Source organism: Nuphar pumila, chromosome 2 (genome assembly GCF_984573655.1).
Source record: "Nuphar pumila chromosome 2, dmNupPumi1.hap1.1, whole genome shotgun sequence".
NCBI lineage: Eukaryota > Viridiplantae > Streptophyta > Magnoliopsida > Nymphaeales > Nymphaeaceae > Nuphar > Nuphar pumila.
Window position 1 is genome coordinate 102,196,574 of NC_143250.1, and position 15,167 is coordinate 102,211,740.

Genomic DNA, 15,167 nt, shown 5'->3' on the forward strand with positions numbered 1-15,167 from the left:
TGGGTCACCTGAATGTTGACTTTTTTTTATATTTACATGGAAAAACTACCCCTAGGATCAGAGACCTAGCCGCACTGGATCTGCCTGCCGTACTTACAGCCATTGTCTTGACCGTGTAAAACTCCATGAGCTATATATATATATATATATATATATATATATATATATATATATATATATATATATATATATATATATATATATATAGAGAGAGAGAGAGAGAGAGAGAGAGAGACTTGTAATATGTATTGTTTATCACATGTACTAAATAAAATGACCTTTCTTTTGAGGATTACTAGATGACAATGTTATAAATGTTGGTACGAAGATATTCTTGGCGATGGGGACCTGGTAATAAGTTCTTTTTTTTTTCAGAAAAAACATGAAATTGTCAGCATACATAAGATTTAAAAGTTTAAATAATATATATAAGCATAAAGAAAATTTAATGTAAAAAATAGGAACATAATGTTATGCTAAAATCAAGATATACTAACATGCCACGATTTTAACATTTTTTTATCGTACAATTGTAGAATATTGTATTTTTTAAACGTATTACCAATATATGTTACAATACAGAGAGCAAGTTTCCATCAAAATGACAACAAAGGAGTCCAACCAACGTTTTTTTTACCTTCTAAGTATCATGATGTCCCCGTGTAAGTGGGCGCACGTGTGCGTATTGTATTCATGGCAGTATCGTACTGTCTAATAAACCTCGGTTGATTTTCTAACAATCTACTGAGTGATTCACATGTACCAACCTACAGATGCATTCTCTCTACTCTATTCAATTTAGATTTAAAATAGCACAAGTATAAAGCTAGGGTTGCAATAAAACTATGATTCAAGGTCAGACCTAAACTTGGATCCAAAGTAAGAAGCAAAATATAACTAAAATATGGACATGGATGTTGCTCCATCTTCTAAACTTGCTTTTGCAACGGCAAGCAATTCATTCTTTGGGTCTTGTTTTCTTCCTAGGCGCCCTTCTTTATAAATCTTTCGCCGTTTATTGGGGCATGATACCCGTTCCCAAAACCAAACAAGTTGGATCTTGAGGTCTCTTTGGTCAACAATTAAACCAAGTGGATTTGGATACACCTTTTGGTTTGCCTGATCCGAGACCACTTACACCAACAGTAAACATGGGTGGGTTGGGACCTAGTAAGCTTGAGCCGGCAGATGGAAGGACGAAGTTGGCTCAATTTATTTGGTTTAGTTTGGGTCTGGACCATTAAGCTAAGCCAAGGCTAACCTTGATACACCCAAACCTGCTTTGTGGAAAGCACGGGTTCAATTGTGTTTAGAGTCTTCAAACACAGACAAATTACCTTGACTCAAGTCAACATAGATCCAGGTGCATTTGATTATCTTGCATCTTAGATCCTAAGATCTCAAATTCGATAATCTCAAACTAAATTTCAAATAGCCCCAAAGGGGCTTGCTGCAATGGAGAGGCCCTTGGAAATAGGTGGGTGGTCAAGGTTCCATTCCCATGAGCGTCAACCGCTTGCATCATTGAGGGCAAGGGATAAGCCCTTGCTCAGCCGAAGCTTGGCAACTCTTCGGGGGCAAGGGGTGTGCCACGGGTTAAAACTGTCGAGAAAGGCACCATAAGTATGGCAGGCGTAGCCAGCACAACTAGGTCAGGGTGGTTTGCTCGTGAGAGAGAGAGAGAGACACACACACACGCTTGTCCCTCCTCAAAGAGCTTTTTTTTCTTAAATAGGCAAGCTGGGGATAACCTTGTGGGATGTAACTTGAGACTCCTATATATGTTATGATAGTATCCCATAATTAATCATTTAGGTATCTCATTCAAACCCTTCTCAAAGTAAGGATGGTAAATGAGCCGAGCTCGGCCTGTTCGGGCTCATCTCATCAAGGGTACAGCTCTGATCGGGCTTACCTCCTGAGCTCGACACGAGCTGAGCTCAAGCTCAAGCTCGTTACAAGCCGATCATGACTTGGCTCATTTAAAAAATATGCATATTTTTTAAGAGTTTTTACCTATATAAAACTCATATAATATATATATATATATATATATATATATATATATATATATATATATATATACACATAAATAATATCATAAAATAATATATGTATAAAATATATAATATATAAAACAAGCTTATATGAATTGAGCCAAGCTGAGCTTTCCCTGTTCATACTTGGCTTGTGTACCTAAACATGCTGGCTTTTAGCTAGTCTCACTGAGCTCAATTTATGAATCGAGCCGAGCCTTCCATACCTACCTTAAAGCCCTCGAAACTTGGGTATTTTCTTGTCTCTTATGCATTTGGCCCGGGCCCAATGCTAAATCCAATTCTCAAAATATGAATTTCATGGTGATCAAGAGCACCCATAGTTTTATCACACAAATCTTGGTTTCTCTGTGGGTGTGTGGCTTTGACCAGGCTAATCTGAGACTCTACCTTGGCAAAGACAAGGGGTGATTGGTCAGTGTTTTAGGGGTGTAACGGTCCTGGTTTACTTGGACTCGGCCTGAAACCAAATCCTATAGGGTCAGGGTATGGTGATAAATAACAAGACTGGATTAAGACCCAGGTCCAGACTCGAAGGTCCGATTAAATCATGGACCTGGGTATTATTTGTGAAATTTTATACCATACTCAGACCCGAGTTCCGATTAAGACCCGTAAATTTTCAATGTAAAAATGATAAAAAATATGGTTTTACCGAGTATGATGCGGGTCTGGTTCATGTAGTTTTTATCGGGTCTGGGTATGGTTTTCTTATAGTGGACCCGATTAAAGCCGAGTTTGGACCTGATATCATACCCGAAAACCAGATCCAAGTCTGATTTCACTTCGGTCGGAACCAAACCTTACCCGTTGACAGTTGACACCCTTAAGTGTGCCCTCACTGGTGAAAAAAATGTACTGCATACTTGTACGTGCAGTGGCATTGTACATCCATTTTGCGTGCCTCCTTGCCAATCCAATCACAGAAGAGTTGACAGCATCAATCCCCGGAAGTTCCTTCAAGCATAGTGACAAAAGTTAAAAACGTCAAAATATCGGCAGCCAAAAACTCGCTAGAAATCGATTGTTTATTTAAAATCTTGCGTTTAGATGTTTTATTTACTAAAAACAAGCTTTGGTTCGAATTGATTTGATATAAAAATGTGAATGTTTCATCATCAAATTTTAATGCAATATCAATCATTGATTTTTTCTCTTCAAAAAACACATTTACGTATAAAAAATGCTTAAGCTAATGCATTTTCTCTGATAAGTAAACAATGATAAACACGTCTATTGTTCAGGTCGAGCATAAAACACCTAAAATTATAATTTTTGGAGGTATGAAAGCACTGCATGGCATGTGCTGCTAAAGCTATCCTATTTTCCAAAAAAAAAAAAAATCAAACTTGCAAGTCTGACCCACCATCACGTGACGGAAACAGGGACCATAAGTATGGCAGGCGCAGCCACCACAACTAGGTCTCTGATCTTGAGTGTGGTTTGCTCGTCCCTCATGAGAAAAGAAAAACAAAACTAAATTTGAAATGCAGTGTTATAGGTGAGAAGACCTCGCCTCACTCCCGCCCCCCCTCCCCCCCACCGAGCGTCTCTCTCTCTCATGCACATTTTATAGGCTTACTGACCTTAGACTGGTGAATTATTTAAGCTTCACTAACTGCACACACAGGATAATGATCATAATTTAATGATGATATGACACTAATGAAGCAGGTTTATCAAATTCTCCATCCAAGAGGAGCGAATGCTTTGGATTTTACGTCCGAGTAATCCTCTAACCAAGTAATTAGTGCATGCAGAAGTTGGGATTTACAAGTCAGATGAAAGGAAAAACTCGTGATATAGAACAATGAGACCATGCTTCCCTGTCTTCCACAAAAGTTTGAATATATCAATCACTGCACGCAAAGAGCGACTTGAGTAAAGCTATCACACACACACACACACACACACACATAGAATTGGAACAATGAAGCCAGATGTGGAGTGACTATGCTGGGAAATCTTGAGAAGGCAAGGTATTCAACATCCATCCAATTACGCCACATTAGTAAACCATAGCACAAGTTGGTATCTAATACAACTCAAAATTGACAACACTTGAAGCTAAAGAATCCAAATGAAACATAACCAAAATGATATCTTTCCAAGAAAAAAAAAAACTACATTGATTTGGGCTATTCAGATGGCTTCGCCGGAAACTGTTTAAGTACACCTTTAGCTGGACCACCAATGATTCCCCACGTCTCAAACTGCCTTTGTCGGGCTCTTGCCCTAGCAAGCTCTTCTGGAGACTTTTCTGAGAAGCAATAAGGGCATGAAACCCCGTATTCCCACTCGGGAGCTTCCATGTCTGAATCGCTGACTGGTTTCTTGCATCCATAGCAGAGTTTGTAGCAGCCCTGCTTCAACCCATGTTCAACCGAAACTCGCTTATCAAACACAAAGCATTCACCTTCCCATAGGCTTTCTGTCTCTGGGATTTCCTCAAGGTATTTCAGTATACCACCCTCTAGATGATAAACCTGGTACCAGTGAGATATAAAGCAAGTAAGGCACGTAAAATAGTTGCAAGTACCCTTCTTACTGTGTGTACACAAGAGAGAGAGAGAGAGAGAGAGAGAGAGAGAGAGAGGAATGTTGGATTGGAACTGCAACTCGTAATTCCACGACGACAAGCCAAAAGCAAGAAACTCAACAATTTACGTGAAAGGATTGACCAAATCCTTGGGGCTAAGAATTGTAAAACATATTCTTTTGTACTTTCCAACATCAGATGCCAGAACGGTAAGCCACACCAGTTTGCTCCAAGCCCATGACAACTGACTTATGATAGCATGCAAGTTGCAGAATCTCTAATTACTTCCCATCCCATGTTAGTGAATGCAGATCACCACAATAAGACTAAAATTAGATGGATGTGCTGCTATTTAAAGCCAAATCATCATTCAATACATTACAAAGATGAATGGCCAGCAGCCCAGGGACTGAACTTCATGTTTAGAAACCAAAGAGTTTCGCATGGGATGACAAAACAAGAAGTGATGAAGTCATCCGCATTATTATGAGAACATCTTATTCTTGCGATAAATATAGTTTACAATTCATGACCACCATTTTCATGGTGTAGCTCAATATTGGACATCAATTCTTGATGATTACATTTGATGAATCTATGGTTTACAAGGTACTAATTATATCACATATACAAATTTTGAGGCATGTCACATTGAGTAGCCACAAGACTGACAGATATTTTTCTCATTTGCATTATCATTGCATTAGGGATGGCAGTGAACTGAGCGGGGGGCGAGGGACAAGGTCTCCACCCCCGCCCCATCTCAAAATTCCGCCCTCCATCCCTGCCTCCATCACCGTTTCATGTCCTCCATCCCAGGTCCAAACGGGGCGAGACAGGGCCCCATTTCTCCCTGCTCCACTGCCATCCGTAAAGGCATTTTAATTATTTTACTAGCAGGGTGGGGGCGAGGGAAAGCGTAAGTCCATCCCTGCCTCCATCCCTGCACGGGCTTTGATTTTAACCTTCATCCCCGCCTCCATCCCAGGTCCAAACGAGGCGAGGCGGGGCGGGGCCTCGTTTTCCCCTGGTCCACTGCCATCCCTACATTGCATCATGCAATTTTATAGATATTTTACCTATTTTATGTTTTCTAGTGCCCAAAGCTGTTTGTACAACATAAAAACTGCTCAAAATGTGCATATGCACCCTAACTGTATTCCTTCATAGTATTAACAACATAGCCTTCAAGCTTTGCCTAGTAGTGGGTTAATGACTTAATGTTAAGAGAAATCCCTTTTCCATCAAGATATACAAGTTTGCAATGCACGCTCATGAACACACATAACAAGAAAATGAAAGTAAACTCCTTTTAAAGCCAAAATCTAGGCCCTGCTTTCACCTTAAACCTCATTACAAGATTGCCAGTCCTAGCCTTAGTCTTAAACAGAAAGATCATTTGTTTCAGTTCTTTTCTTTATTCTCTTCACAGTCAAACGGGGTTGAACCCCAGTGAGACTCAAACCCATGACCTTTTTGCCAAAGCAGGTGTGACGTTACCAATTCAGCTACCACAACTTATCTGACAGATTCAACTTTTATAGCATATAATTAAACCTTAATAGCTGATTGCAAGATGAATTTACAGCAGTGCGACCCTCACTAGCCCCATTTCAGATATTTGTCAGTGTAACTAGCAGAGTTCAGTTTAAATTCTTTTACGTAATGATGCGATTCATATTTAATATGAACATGAGTATTTCACAGTTCACACATTTCCAAACTATACATTTCATACATTCCCAGTCCATACATTCTGCAATCAAAAGTATACGGCATATGGAAAAATAGAAGGAGCATTGGTGCTGCATATCATGAACTGCTCAGTATTTAGATTTTTTTCCTTCAAAATGAAAAGTATTTAGAAACTATATTATGCCATTTAGGTTTCAGATGCAAGGTTTTACCAAAGCAGTCAACTCCAATTACAAAGCTTACACCTGCATGAAGCAGAAAGAGAATACAGGGAAAGGCACCTATAATCTTGTTTCTGGTTAAAACCGAAAAAAAAGGAACCAAGTCTATTCCATGGTGTTAATTCCACAAAAAGTTGGGTGAAATCACATGAAATTCAAAGTGCATCCAATGCTGTAGCAAGCATGATGACATAATTTCCAACTCATCTTGTAATTATGATGTATACGATACATGGTTTTGATGCACAAATATCCAGTTCCTTTATAAAGGTCTATCTTAGTTTTTCTGAATGACCAAATATTATGACCTTTATTTACTGGACTATCCATGGTATACCACAAAAAATAAAACTTCAATAATGCAATAGAGAAAAGGCATTTTCTAGGAAAGATAGCCTTGCAGTTTGGCAGGAAGAAAAGGAAGGAGTCTACCCTTTTCTAAAACCAGCATTATTTGAATATGCTAAAAAAGGAGAAATTATAATTTCAAGAGAATCACCAATGAAATATAACACTTTTCCTACTTTTAATATTTATCAAACCAAAATTATTTGAATATGCTAGAAGAAGAGATTATAATTACAAGAGAATCACCAATGAAATACGACATGATTCCTACTTTTAATATTTCTCACTACTTTTGATATTTCTCAGTAGGAGCAGATATCAAGAACTTTGAACACACTCCCTGTATGGGAATGTTCACTTGAAAACTCACCTCTTTGAATCCTTTGCTTAGGAGAAAACTTGAAGCTTTCTCGCATCTGATTCCCCCAGTACAATACATGGCCACACGACTGGGCAGTTTCACTTCTTGAGACTCAGAATTTTCTTTGGTAGCGTTATCCTGTTTAGCTAATTGAAATCGCTGATCAACCCAAGATGAGAACTCGCGAAATGAAGTGGTACACGGATCAACAGCTCCTTTAAACATTCCAATGCGAGTTTCATAGTCATTTCGTACATCAATGACCATCTGCAAGAAGATTAGGACAACAGATCTTGATAAAGGGAAAAGACCACGTGAATGCAGAAGTTTGGACGTTTAGAGTCTTTAGACTAAAATCCCCAGCCCACATTGTACCAAAACCTTAGTATACAATCAGGCTTTTTCCATTGAAACAATTTGATACAAAGCATGTTTTCTAGTAAACAATAGAAAACACATCAATAGTGGCAGATTAAGCAAAAAACATCTGAAAGAATGAACTTATGCTAGACAATACAGTACTATTTATAAACTATAGTACTGAATATATTTCCTGTATTCTAAACCCCAGTTGAGAATGTAAAATCTAGATCCTACCTCTAAATCTCTAGCTACTGCATGTTTAAAGGTTTCAAAGAGACTCACATTAGACAAGTGACGCTCCACAAGCATCACATAACAAGTTTCAGCTCATTTTGATATTGAAAGCCCACCAAATTGCGGATTAAATGTGTCATTTACAAATTTATCTGTGCCCGAACACATTTTGGTGGATCCCATGAACAGACTTGGGTTGAAACTTGGTAAGTTGCACGTGTGCATCATTTTTAATGGATGCTGGTGTTGTTGGCACTAGAAACTTAATGAAAGATGGATTTTTAGACTAGGATCTAAGTCTATGTGTGTGTGTGTGTGTGAGAGAGAGCGAGAGAGAGAGAGAGAGAGAGAGAGAGAGAGAGAGAGAGAGAGATGTACACATGTGCATACCCTATCGCTTATGTAGTCAAAAGCACTAGGCAATGCTTAGTCAGTAGACCCCTAAAAGGACTAATCGAGGACCTTTGTCACAGGGATTCGGCTAGCAGGGTGCTGCACCCGCGTCGATGCGACTCGACGCAGGTGCGTGTGCGGGTGCGGCACCGGGTGCGGTCAACCCTATCCTGGGTGCGTTGACCGCACCAAGGATCATTTTGGTCCATTCTTGTTTTGGATTTATTTTTAAAAAAAAAAAATTGCCCAAATGGGCTGCGAATTTTTTTTAAAAAAAAGTAATGCTGACAGCAGCTGTCTGTCAGCTGCTGACAGCAGCTGTCTTTCAGCTGCTGACAGCAGCAGCAGCTGTCAGAACAGCTGCAGCAGTCTGCTGACAGCAGCTGCTGACAGCTGCTGTCAGCTGCAGCAGCTGCTGACAGCTGCTGTCAGCTGCAGCAGCTGCTGACAGCTGCTGTCAGCCGCAGCAGCTGTCTGTCAGCTGCTGACAGCTGACAGAGCTGCTGACCCCCTTTTTATATATATATATATATATATATATATATATATATATATATATTTTACATTTTTGCCCCTGCCGCACCCCCGCACCCCCGCACCCGGGTTTTTTGGAAGTGCCGAATCCCCGCACCCGAACCCGCACCCGCACCCGCGCCCGCACCCGCACCCATGTGACATAGTCGAGGACTAGGCAAGACTAGTTAGTACCCCAACTAAAACATAAAAAAATATACAAAATATACACACATATATATATGTGTGTATGTGTGAATGAGAGAGAGAGAGGAATATAGATATGTACACATGTATACACACTCATGCATACCCCATCACTTATGTAGTCAAAGGCGTTAGGTGATGCTTAGTCAGTAGACCCCTAAATGGACTAAGCGGGACTAGTCAGTACCCCAATTAAAACATAAAAAAGTATACAAAATATACGTAAAAATATGTTCAATTCTTTTAGTATAAGATGTTTTCATCACACCAAGTACAAAATTACACACTTTCACAAAATATACATAACCAGAATATACATATATAACCGAACACACACACACACACATATATAGGGTTAATCTAACATTAAACTAATTGTGTTTAACATTAGATGGATTCAAACTTATGAAAATGACAAACACCCTTAAAATAATGGCATTTTTGAAAATGCAAGGTTACTTTTTTTGGCATTATAGGTCTTTTGAACTTGGAGGGAATTGAAAAGTTAAACACCTTTTCCAAAAAAAATAACTTTATGAAGCTACCAAAGTTACCTTTTTGACCTAAAAAAGTAACCTTGCATTTTAAAAAATACCATTAATTTAAGTGTTCTTTAGTCATTTTCGTAAGGTTGAATGAACTAGTTTAACGTCAGATTAACCCATGTATATATAGTACTTCTATGGTGGTACATAGGGGTGTCAATGAGTCGGGTTTGGTTCGGACCAAGGTTGCCAGACTAGGAAGCAAAAGCAGGAAATGATACGAGAAGCGGAAGCGGAAGCGGAAGCGAGAATCGATGCATTTTAAAATTTATAGGAAGCGGGAAGCGAGAAATAAAAAAAATCAATATAAGAATTGAATGGGAATCGAAATAGAACAAAAATAAAAATTAAAATAAAAGTGACTATTCTTAAATTTCATGATTTTTTAGTGTAAAAATTAATTTTTTAACAAAATCTAAAAATGATGATTGCCAATTTATAGAAACCACATGGAAGTGAGTGAAAAGCGTGAGAGAAAACACATAAAAACATGAAAAATAAAGTGAGAAAACATATAATAAGAATATACGAAGCATGTGGAAAGCATAGGAGAAGTGTGGGAGAATCGAGATTCCCATCAAGTTTCGCAAGCGGGCTTCCCACTTATCTAAGAAGCTTCTGGTAACTCTGGTTCGAACCCAAGTGAAACCAGACCTGACTTCGATTTTCGGGTATGGTATCGGGTCCGAACCCGAATCTAATCGGGTCTATCATAAGAGAAACTATACCCGGACCTGATAAGAACTACATGAACCAGACACGGGCCATACTTTGCAAAACCATATTTTTTATTATTTTTACATTGAAAATTTGCGGGTCTTAATCAGAACTCGGGTCGGGCCCGAGTCTGGTATAAAATTTCACAAACTATACCCGGGTTCATGTATTAATTGGACCTTTGGGTCCGGACTCGAGACTTAATCGGGTTTTCGTATTTATCACTGTACCCGGACCCTATAGGGTTTGGTTTGGGTCGGGTCCGGATAAACCCGACCCGTTGACACCCCTAGTGGTACATGCTTGATTTACATAGATCTAAGCTCCAAATGCAAAATCTAGCCATTGGATCATATTTAGTATGTCCAGTTTACTATTTTCATGTGTTAAAGTTGTCTCAGATATGATGTTTTATACTATTTTAAGCCACCCTTTTTCATGTATTGTGAACAGTTGATTTTTCATCATCAGAGAATAGAATCTTTTGGTGTATTAAACATGATAAAACCTTCTAACATAGTAAATAAACGATGCTAAACACATCTGTATGGTTAGATCTATCATTTGGTGACTATGTCACATAAGTGCGGGTGCGACACGGCAGTTTCAAAAAACTTGGGTGCAAAGGTACGTATATATATATATATATATATATATATATATATATATATATATATATATATATATATATATATATATATATATATGTTGTGTGTGTGTGCGAATACGTATTTAAATATATACTATAGATAAAACTGGACTTGGTTAGGTTAACTGAGTCTAGTTTTGGACAGAAATGGACTTCGGTGAGGTTGACTGCACCTGACACTGCAGAAGTCCAGTTCAAGTGTCGCACCCGCATGGATAAGGGTGCATTTTAGAAGAGTCTGTGTTACATAGTTTGGTGGCTAGATCCATGCAAATAAGAGGGTGTACCACAATATGGTATCATGGTAGACAACCACCATATATATATATATATATATATATTCAATTATTCATAACATATTCAATATAACCGACAAAATTTGCTTTCAGCCTTTCACAAAAAATTGATTTTAACACACACACACATATATATTATATTCATAGTACAATCAGAATACGTACACACATACATATATAAATAACATTACATAATTAGTAACACTAAAAATGCTTTCAGGCTTTTATAGAAAAATTCACAGAAACTTACACATATATACAAATAAAATTTATACACATATATCTCACTTTCAGCCTTTAACAGAATAATTCATCATAAACAAAGTAAAACACATATACAAAAAACATATATCAATTAAAATTATTTGTGCATGCTTTCAACGTTTTACAAAAATATCCCAAAGAAAAATAACACAAACACACACACAGATATACATATATATATATATATATAACATAATCAATATCTATAATTAACTAAGCATGTTTTCATCATTTCACAGAACAAATCACAAAAATGCACAGACATATGTAACTATATATACAAAAAACAACAGAATACATGTAATAATAATAAAAAAATTACTAAATTGCCGTCGCGCCTAGGCGAGGGCTGCTTAGTCGCAGACTAGGTGCCCTAATCAATGCTTAGTTGGCAAAAATGGTACCTTTTAAGGTACTCACCTAGGAATTGCAAAGCCTAGCCACTTTACTTACATGCAGGCTGACTAGAAGGACTAGTCGGCGCTTTTGACTACATAGCCCATTGCTGAACTTTTATTGTCATTAGAAGACATAAAATATTACACCTTTTAAATGGTTAGGTTTATTCAATAAGGTACCCACCTAGACCATCACCATTATGTAAGAATAGTCTAGATCAATGTTGTCCGTATCGGCCCTGAATCGTTTGGCCAACGATTCAGCTGTATGGACCGATACTGATACTCAAGTGAATTGTTCTATATTGGCCCAAAAATAATAAAAAACATTACTTGTCAATCAGAACATGACACATGTTAAAACCATTAAATTAATATTAAAAAATATTAAAATTTATTTTTTCATATTTTTTACATTTATTAAAAAATAGCCGATTCAGGAGTGATGTGTATCGATTTTCTGCCGATATGATACGTATCGGCCGATATGCACCAATACTGACAACATTGGTCTAGATTGCAGCATGACAGCTTCAACGGGTATTAATTTAACAGAAACATTTTCAGTGCATACCACTAGGAAAGGCGGCTTACATAAATGAGTCAAGTGCTTCCTGTATTGCTTTTTCTTTTTAACTAGCTATACATTATTATTGCTGTTAGGGTTTGCACACCAACTAGCTCTTAATTAGATCCAACAAAAGAACCTAAGTTTAATTGGATAAGGCACACATATTTCCAAAAGATTAAAAGATAACAATAGATTTTAAATGAAATCTGTTTTTATTTAACAAAGAAAGTGCAACATAAATGCAAGTTTCAAAGCACTTACAGTGCTTGGATCACTGATCAAAGAATTCCATTCCTTTGGCTTCACATATTTTCCAACTTTTTCAATGGATGAAACAGTTGGAATCCCAAATGTAACTATCTGTAATTTAAAAAGTAGAATGTTAGTAACATTCAGAAAGTGACCAGTTCCCAAGGATGACTAAAAGAAAAAAAAGGTTTAAGAAAGAATCAGATGATCCCTCTGTTGTATAAACTTACTTCTTTTTTAACCTTGACTCGCACATGATCCCATCTAAAAGGTGCATCCTCACCAGCTCCAAGGAGGGACTTGCTTGTATGGCCATGATGGATAGCCTCCTCCTCTGGCCCAACAGGTGATTCGATCTGTCTTAGGCCATTGAGTCGCTTATCTGATTGAATAAATCCAAGAACCTTTTCCACCGATTCACGTGTTCCACATATGCTTCCATTAATTCCTTCTGGTGCAAGTATAATACCCCCTGAGACACGCTGACAAGGATCAGCTTGGTAAGAAAACGCCATTACATTATACAAAAAGAAAGGATTATGAACTAAGAAAGATTAAGAGATGCATCCAGAAATGGTATATGACTTTGTTTACGACAATATGTTGATGAAAGCAGATAACATTTGACTCTTGAGATATTGAAAGACAAATTGAGATGCAGCTGACATAAGAAACTGACAGGCATCCTATCAAAATATGCCATAAGAACACACATGCCAATGTGGATTCGCAGACATTTTACTATAATGTAACAATGAAAATAATTTGTGGGAGATAATCTCTGGCAAGACATTAAGACTGAACTCTCACTAAGTAAAAACATGCATTGAAAGGTTATGCCTCTGACGATGTCATTCAAAGAACAGCTTATTATCAAGCGGTCAAGTGGTGATCAAATATCTCCTTGACAAGAAAAGGTTAATAAATCCAATCTTCTAATCAAGGGCTCATGACATATGATCAAACAGAAAAAGTTGCAGTTTTGAAGACCGCAACTTCATTAAGATCATTTCTTTTAAGCCATGAAATAAGGAACATCTCAAACGGAAAAGGAGACATACACCCCATCAAAAGAATTACCAGTCTCAAAAAATTTCATTAGCATCTATCAACTAAAAATGTCAGCGGTACATGGAGTTCAATGCCACGCCTCAAGCATCGAAACAACTGTAGAAATCAGTTGTAAACCAACTCAGTGTTGAACATATGAGCTCAATATTCCCCCCACATTTCATGGGCTTGAATCCTACTAAATCACCAAAATCCGAAGCTGCACATAAACGCTTAATTAACCAACACTCACTCAACTCCCACAAAACCATGAAAGCATAATCACTATAAGCAGGCAACTCAGTAAACCACATCATTGAATAAAAAACCACCAACATTTAAACAACTAAATATGAAAAAAAAAACTCATGTAGTCTGATATAAAACCCAATAGAATTCTGCCTGGCATGTTTGCTTGCATCTCATTTCACTTGGAATCACATGTGATTCTATCTCTCATGTGATCCAGCATCATATGATTCAAAATCACAAGGTGGAGAATGTGATTTGAAATCATATGGGCATGTTTGCAATACCCTATGGTTTTTGGATTTTCTCAAGATCCTGAGATTGTAAATCACAATCACACCACTTTCTCAAGGTTAGTGAAACATGAGAAAAGTACAAGTTGTGATTGTGATTGTCATCTATGATTGTTTTTGCCTTGAATCTCGTGAAAGTTGGTCACAAGATGGACCTTGTGACCAAAAATCACAGCTTCTACTTTCCCAGCTGTAATTGTCCATCCCCACCTGTGACTAAAGTGAGTAAAATGGGCTGAAATGTGATTTCAAATCTCACCCCCATTTTCTCATGTTTGGTTGCACCTGAAAAATGGGGTAAATGAGAATCGTTCTCTTAAATTAGTGAGAAAATTATTATCATTTAGAAAGTTTAGTGTCACGGATGAGAGAGAGAGAGAGATGGGTACAGAGTAACAATTTACCAGTTTTTCACAGAGCTCCCTCAATGGTTTCCTCAACGACTCGTGATCGGGGATGTCCGCAAACTTGTAGAACGACACGACCACCAGAGACTGAGCCCATTCCTCTGCTTCTGCTAAAGATTCATTGGGTTTCTTCAACCCATACGAAATGGGTGAGAGAGTGGTGAAGATGGGCAGATTGGGAGCACGTTTCGAGAGGAGGTCGACGTGGTTTTGTGGTCTCTGGTGATGGTTTGGGGCGTTTGGGGAGTTGGGTATCTGAGAAAGCATGCCTGCAGAGCTAGTCAAGGGTAATTTTGATACCTTGGTTAGTGGAGAGATGGTGGGCAGCATTTCTAGAGATGCTGCTGCTGCTCTATAAAGAGAAAATGGAGGGAGTAATGGCATCCCTTGCGGGGGGAAGCATAAGCCCTCCTCTGAATGGCACTTTGGGCCTGTGGGCAATGAGCATCCTTTTGTTTTTATGTGCAACGGGGAGAATTCTCTCACCAAGTGAAAAGTCTGAAATTCGAAAAGGGGTATAAAGTAAATATTGTAAATATTGAAATATG

General features: G+C 38.0%; 1 protein-coding gene across 1 annotated transcript; it reads right to left on the bottom strand.

Annotated features, from left to right (window-relative positions):
- Positions 1-4,043: 4,043 nt before the first annotated feature.
- Positions 4,044-15,018, bottom strand: LOC149846439 (rhodanese-like domain-containing protein 7). The gene is made up of 5 exons (XM_089996357.1): positions 14,617-15,018; positions 12,851-13,102; positions 12,633-12,731; positions 7,231-7,488; positions 4,044-4,543 (listed from the first exon to the last, which is right to left on the bottom strand). The coding sequence occupies exons 1-5, from the start codon at positions 15,001-15,003 to the stop codon at positions 4,196-4,198; spliced, it is 1,344 nt and encodes a 447-aa protein (XP_089852483.1). The 5' UTR covers positions 15,004-15,018; the 3' UTR covers positions 4,044-4,195.
- Between the last annotated feature and the right edge of the window lie 149 nt (positions 15,019-15,167).

Coding starts and splice junctions, on each gene's coding strand:
- LOC149846439 (XM_089996357.1), bottom strand. CDS start 15,003: ATGCCATTACTCCCTCCATTTTCTCTTTATAGAGCAGCAGCAGCATCT. Junction 13,103..14,616: donor GGGAGCTCTGTGAAAAACTG/GTAAATTGTTAC, acceptor GATCCTTGTCAG/CGTGTCTCAGGGGGTATTAT. Junction 7,489..12,632: donor TGATCAGTGATCCAAGCACT/GTAAGTGCTTTG, acceptor ATCTTCTTGCAG/ATGGTCATTGATGTACGAAA.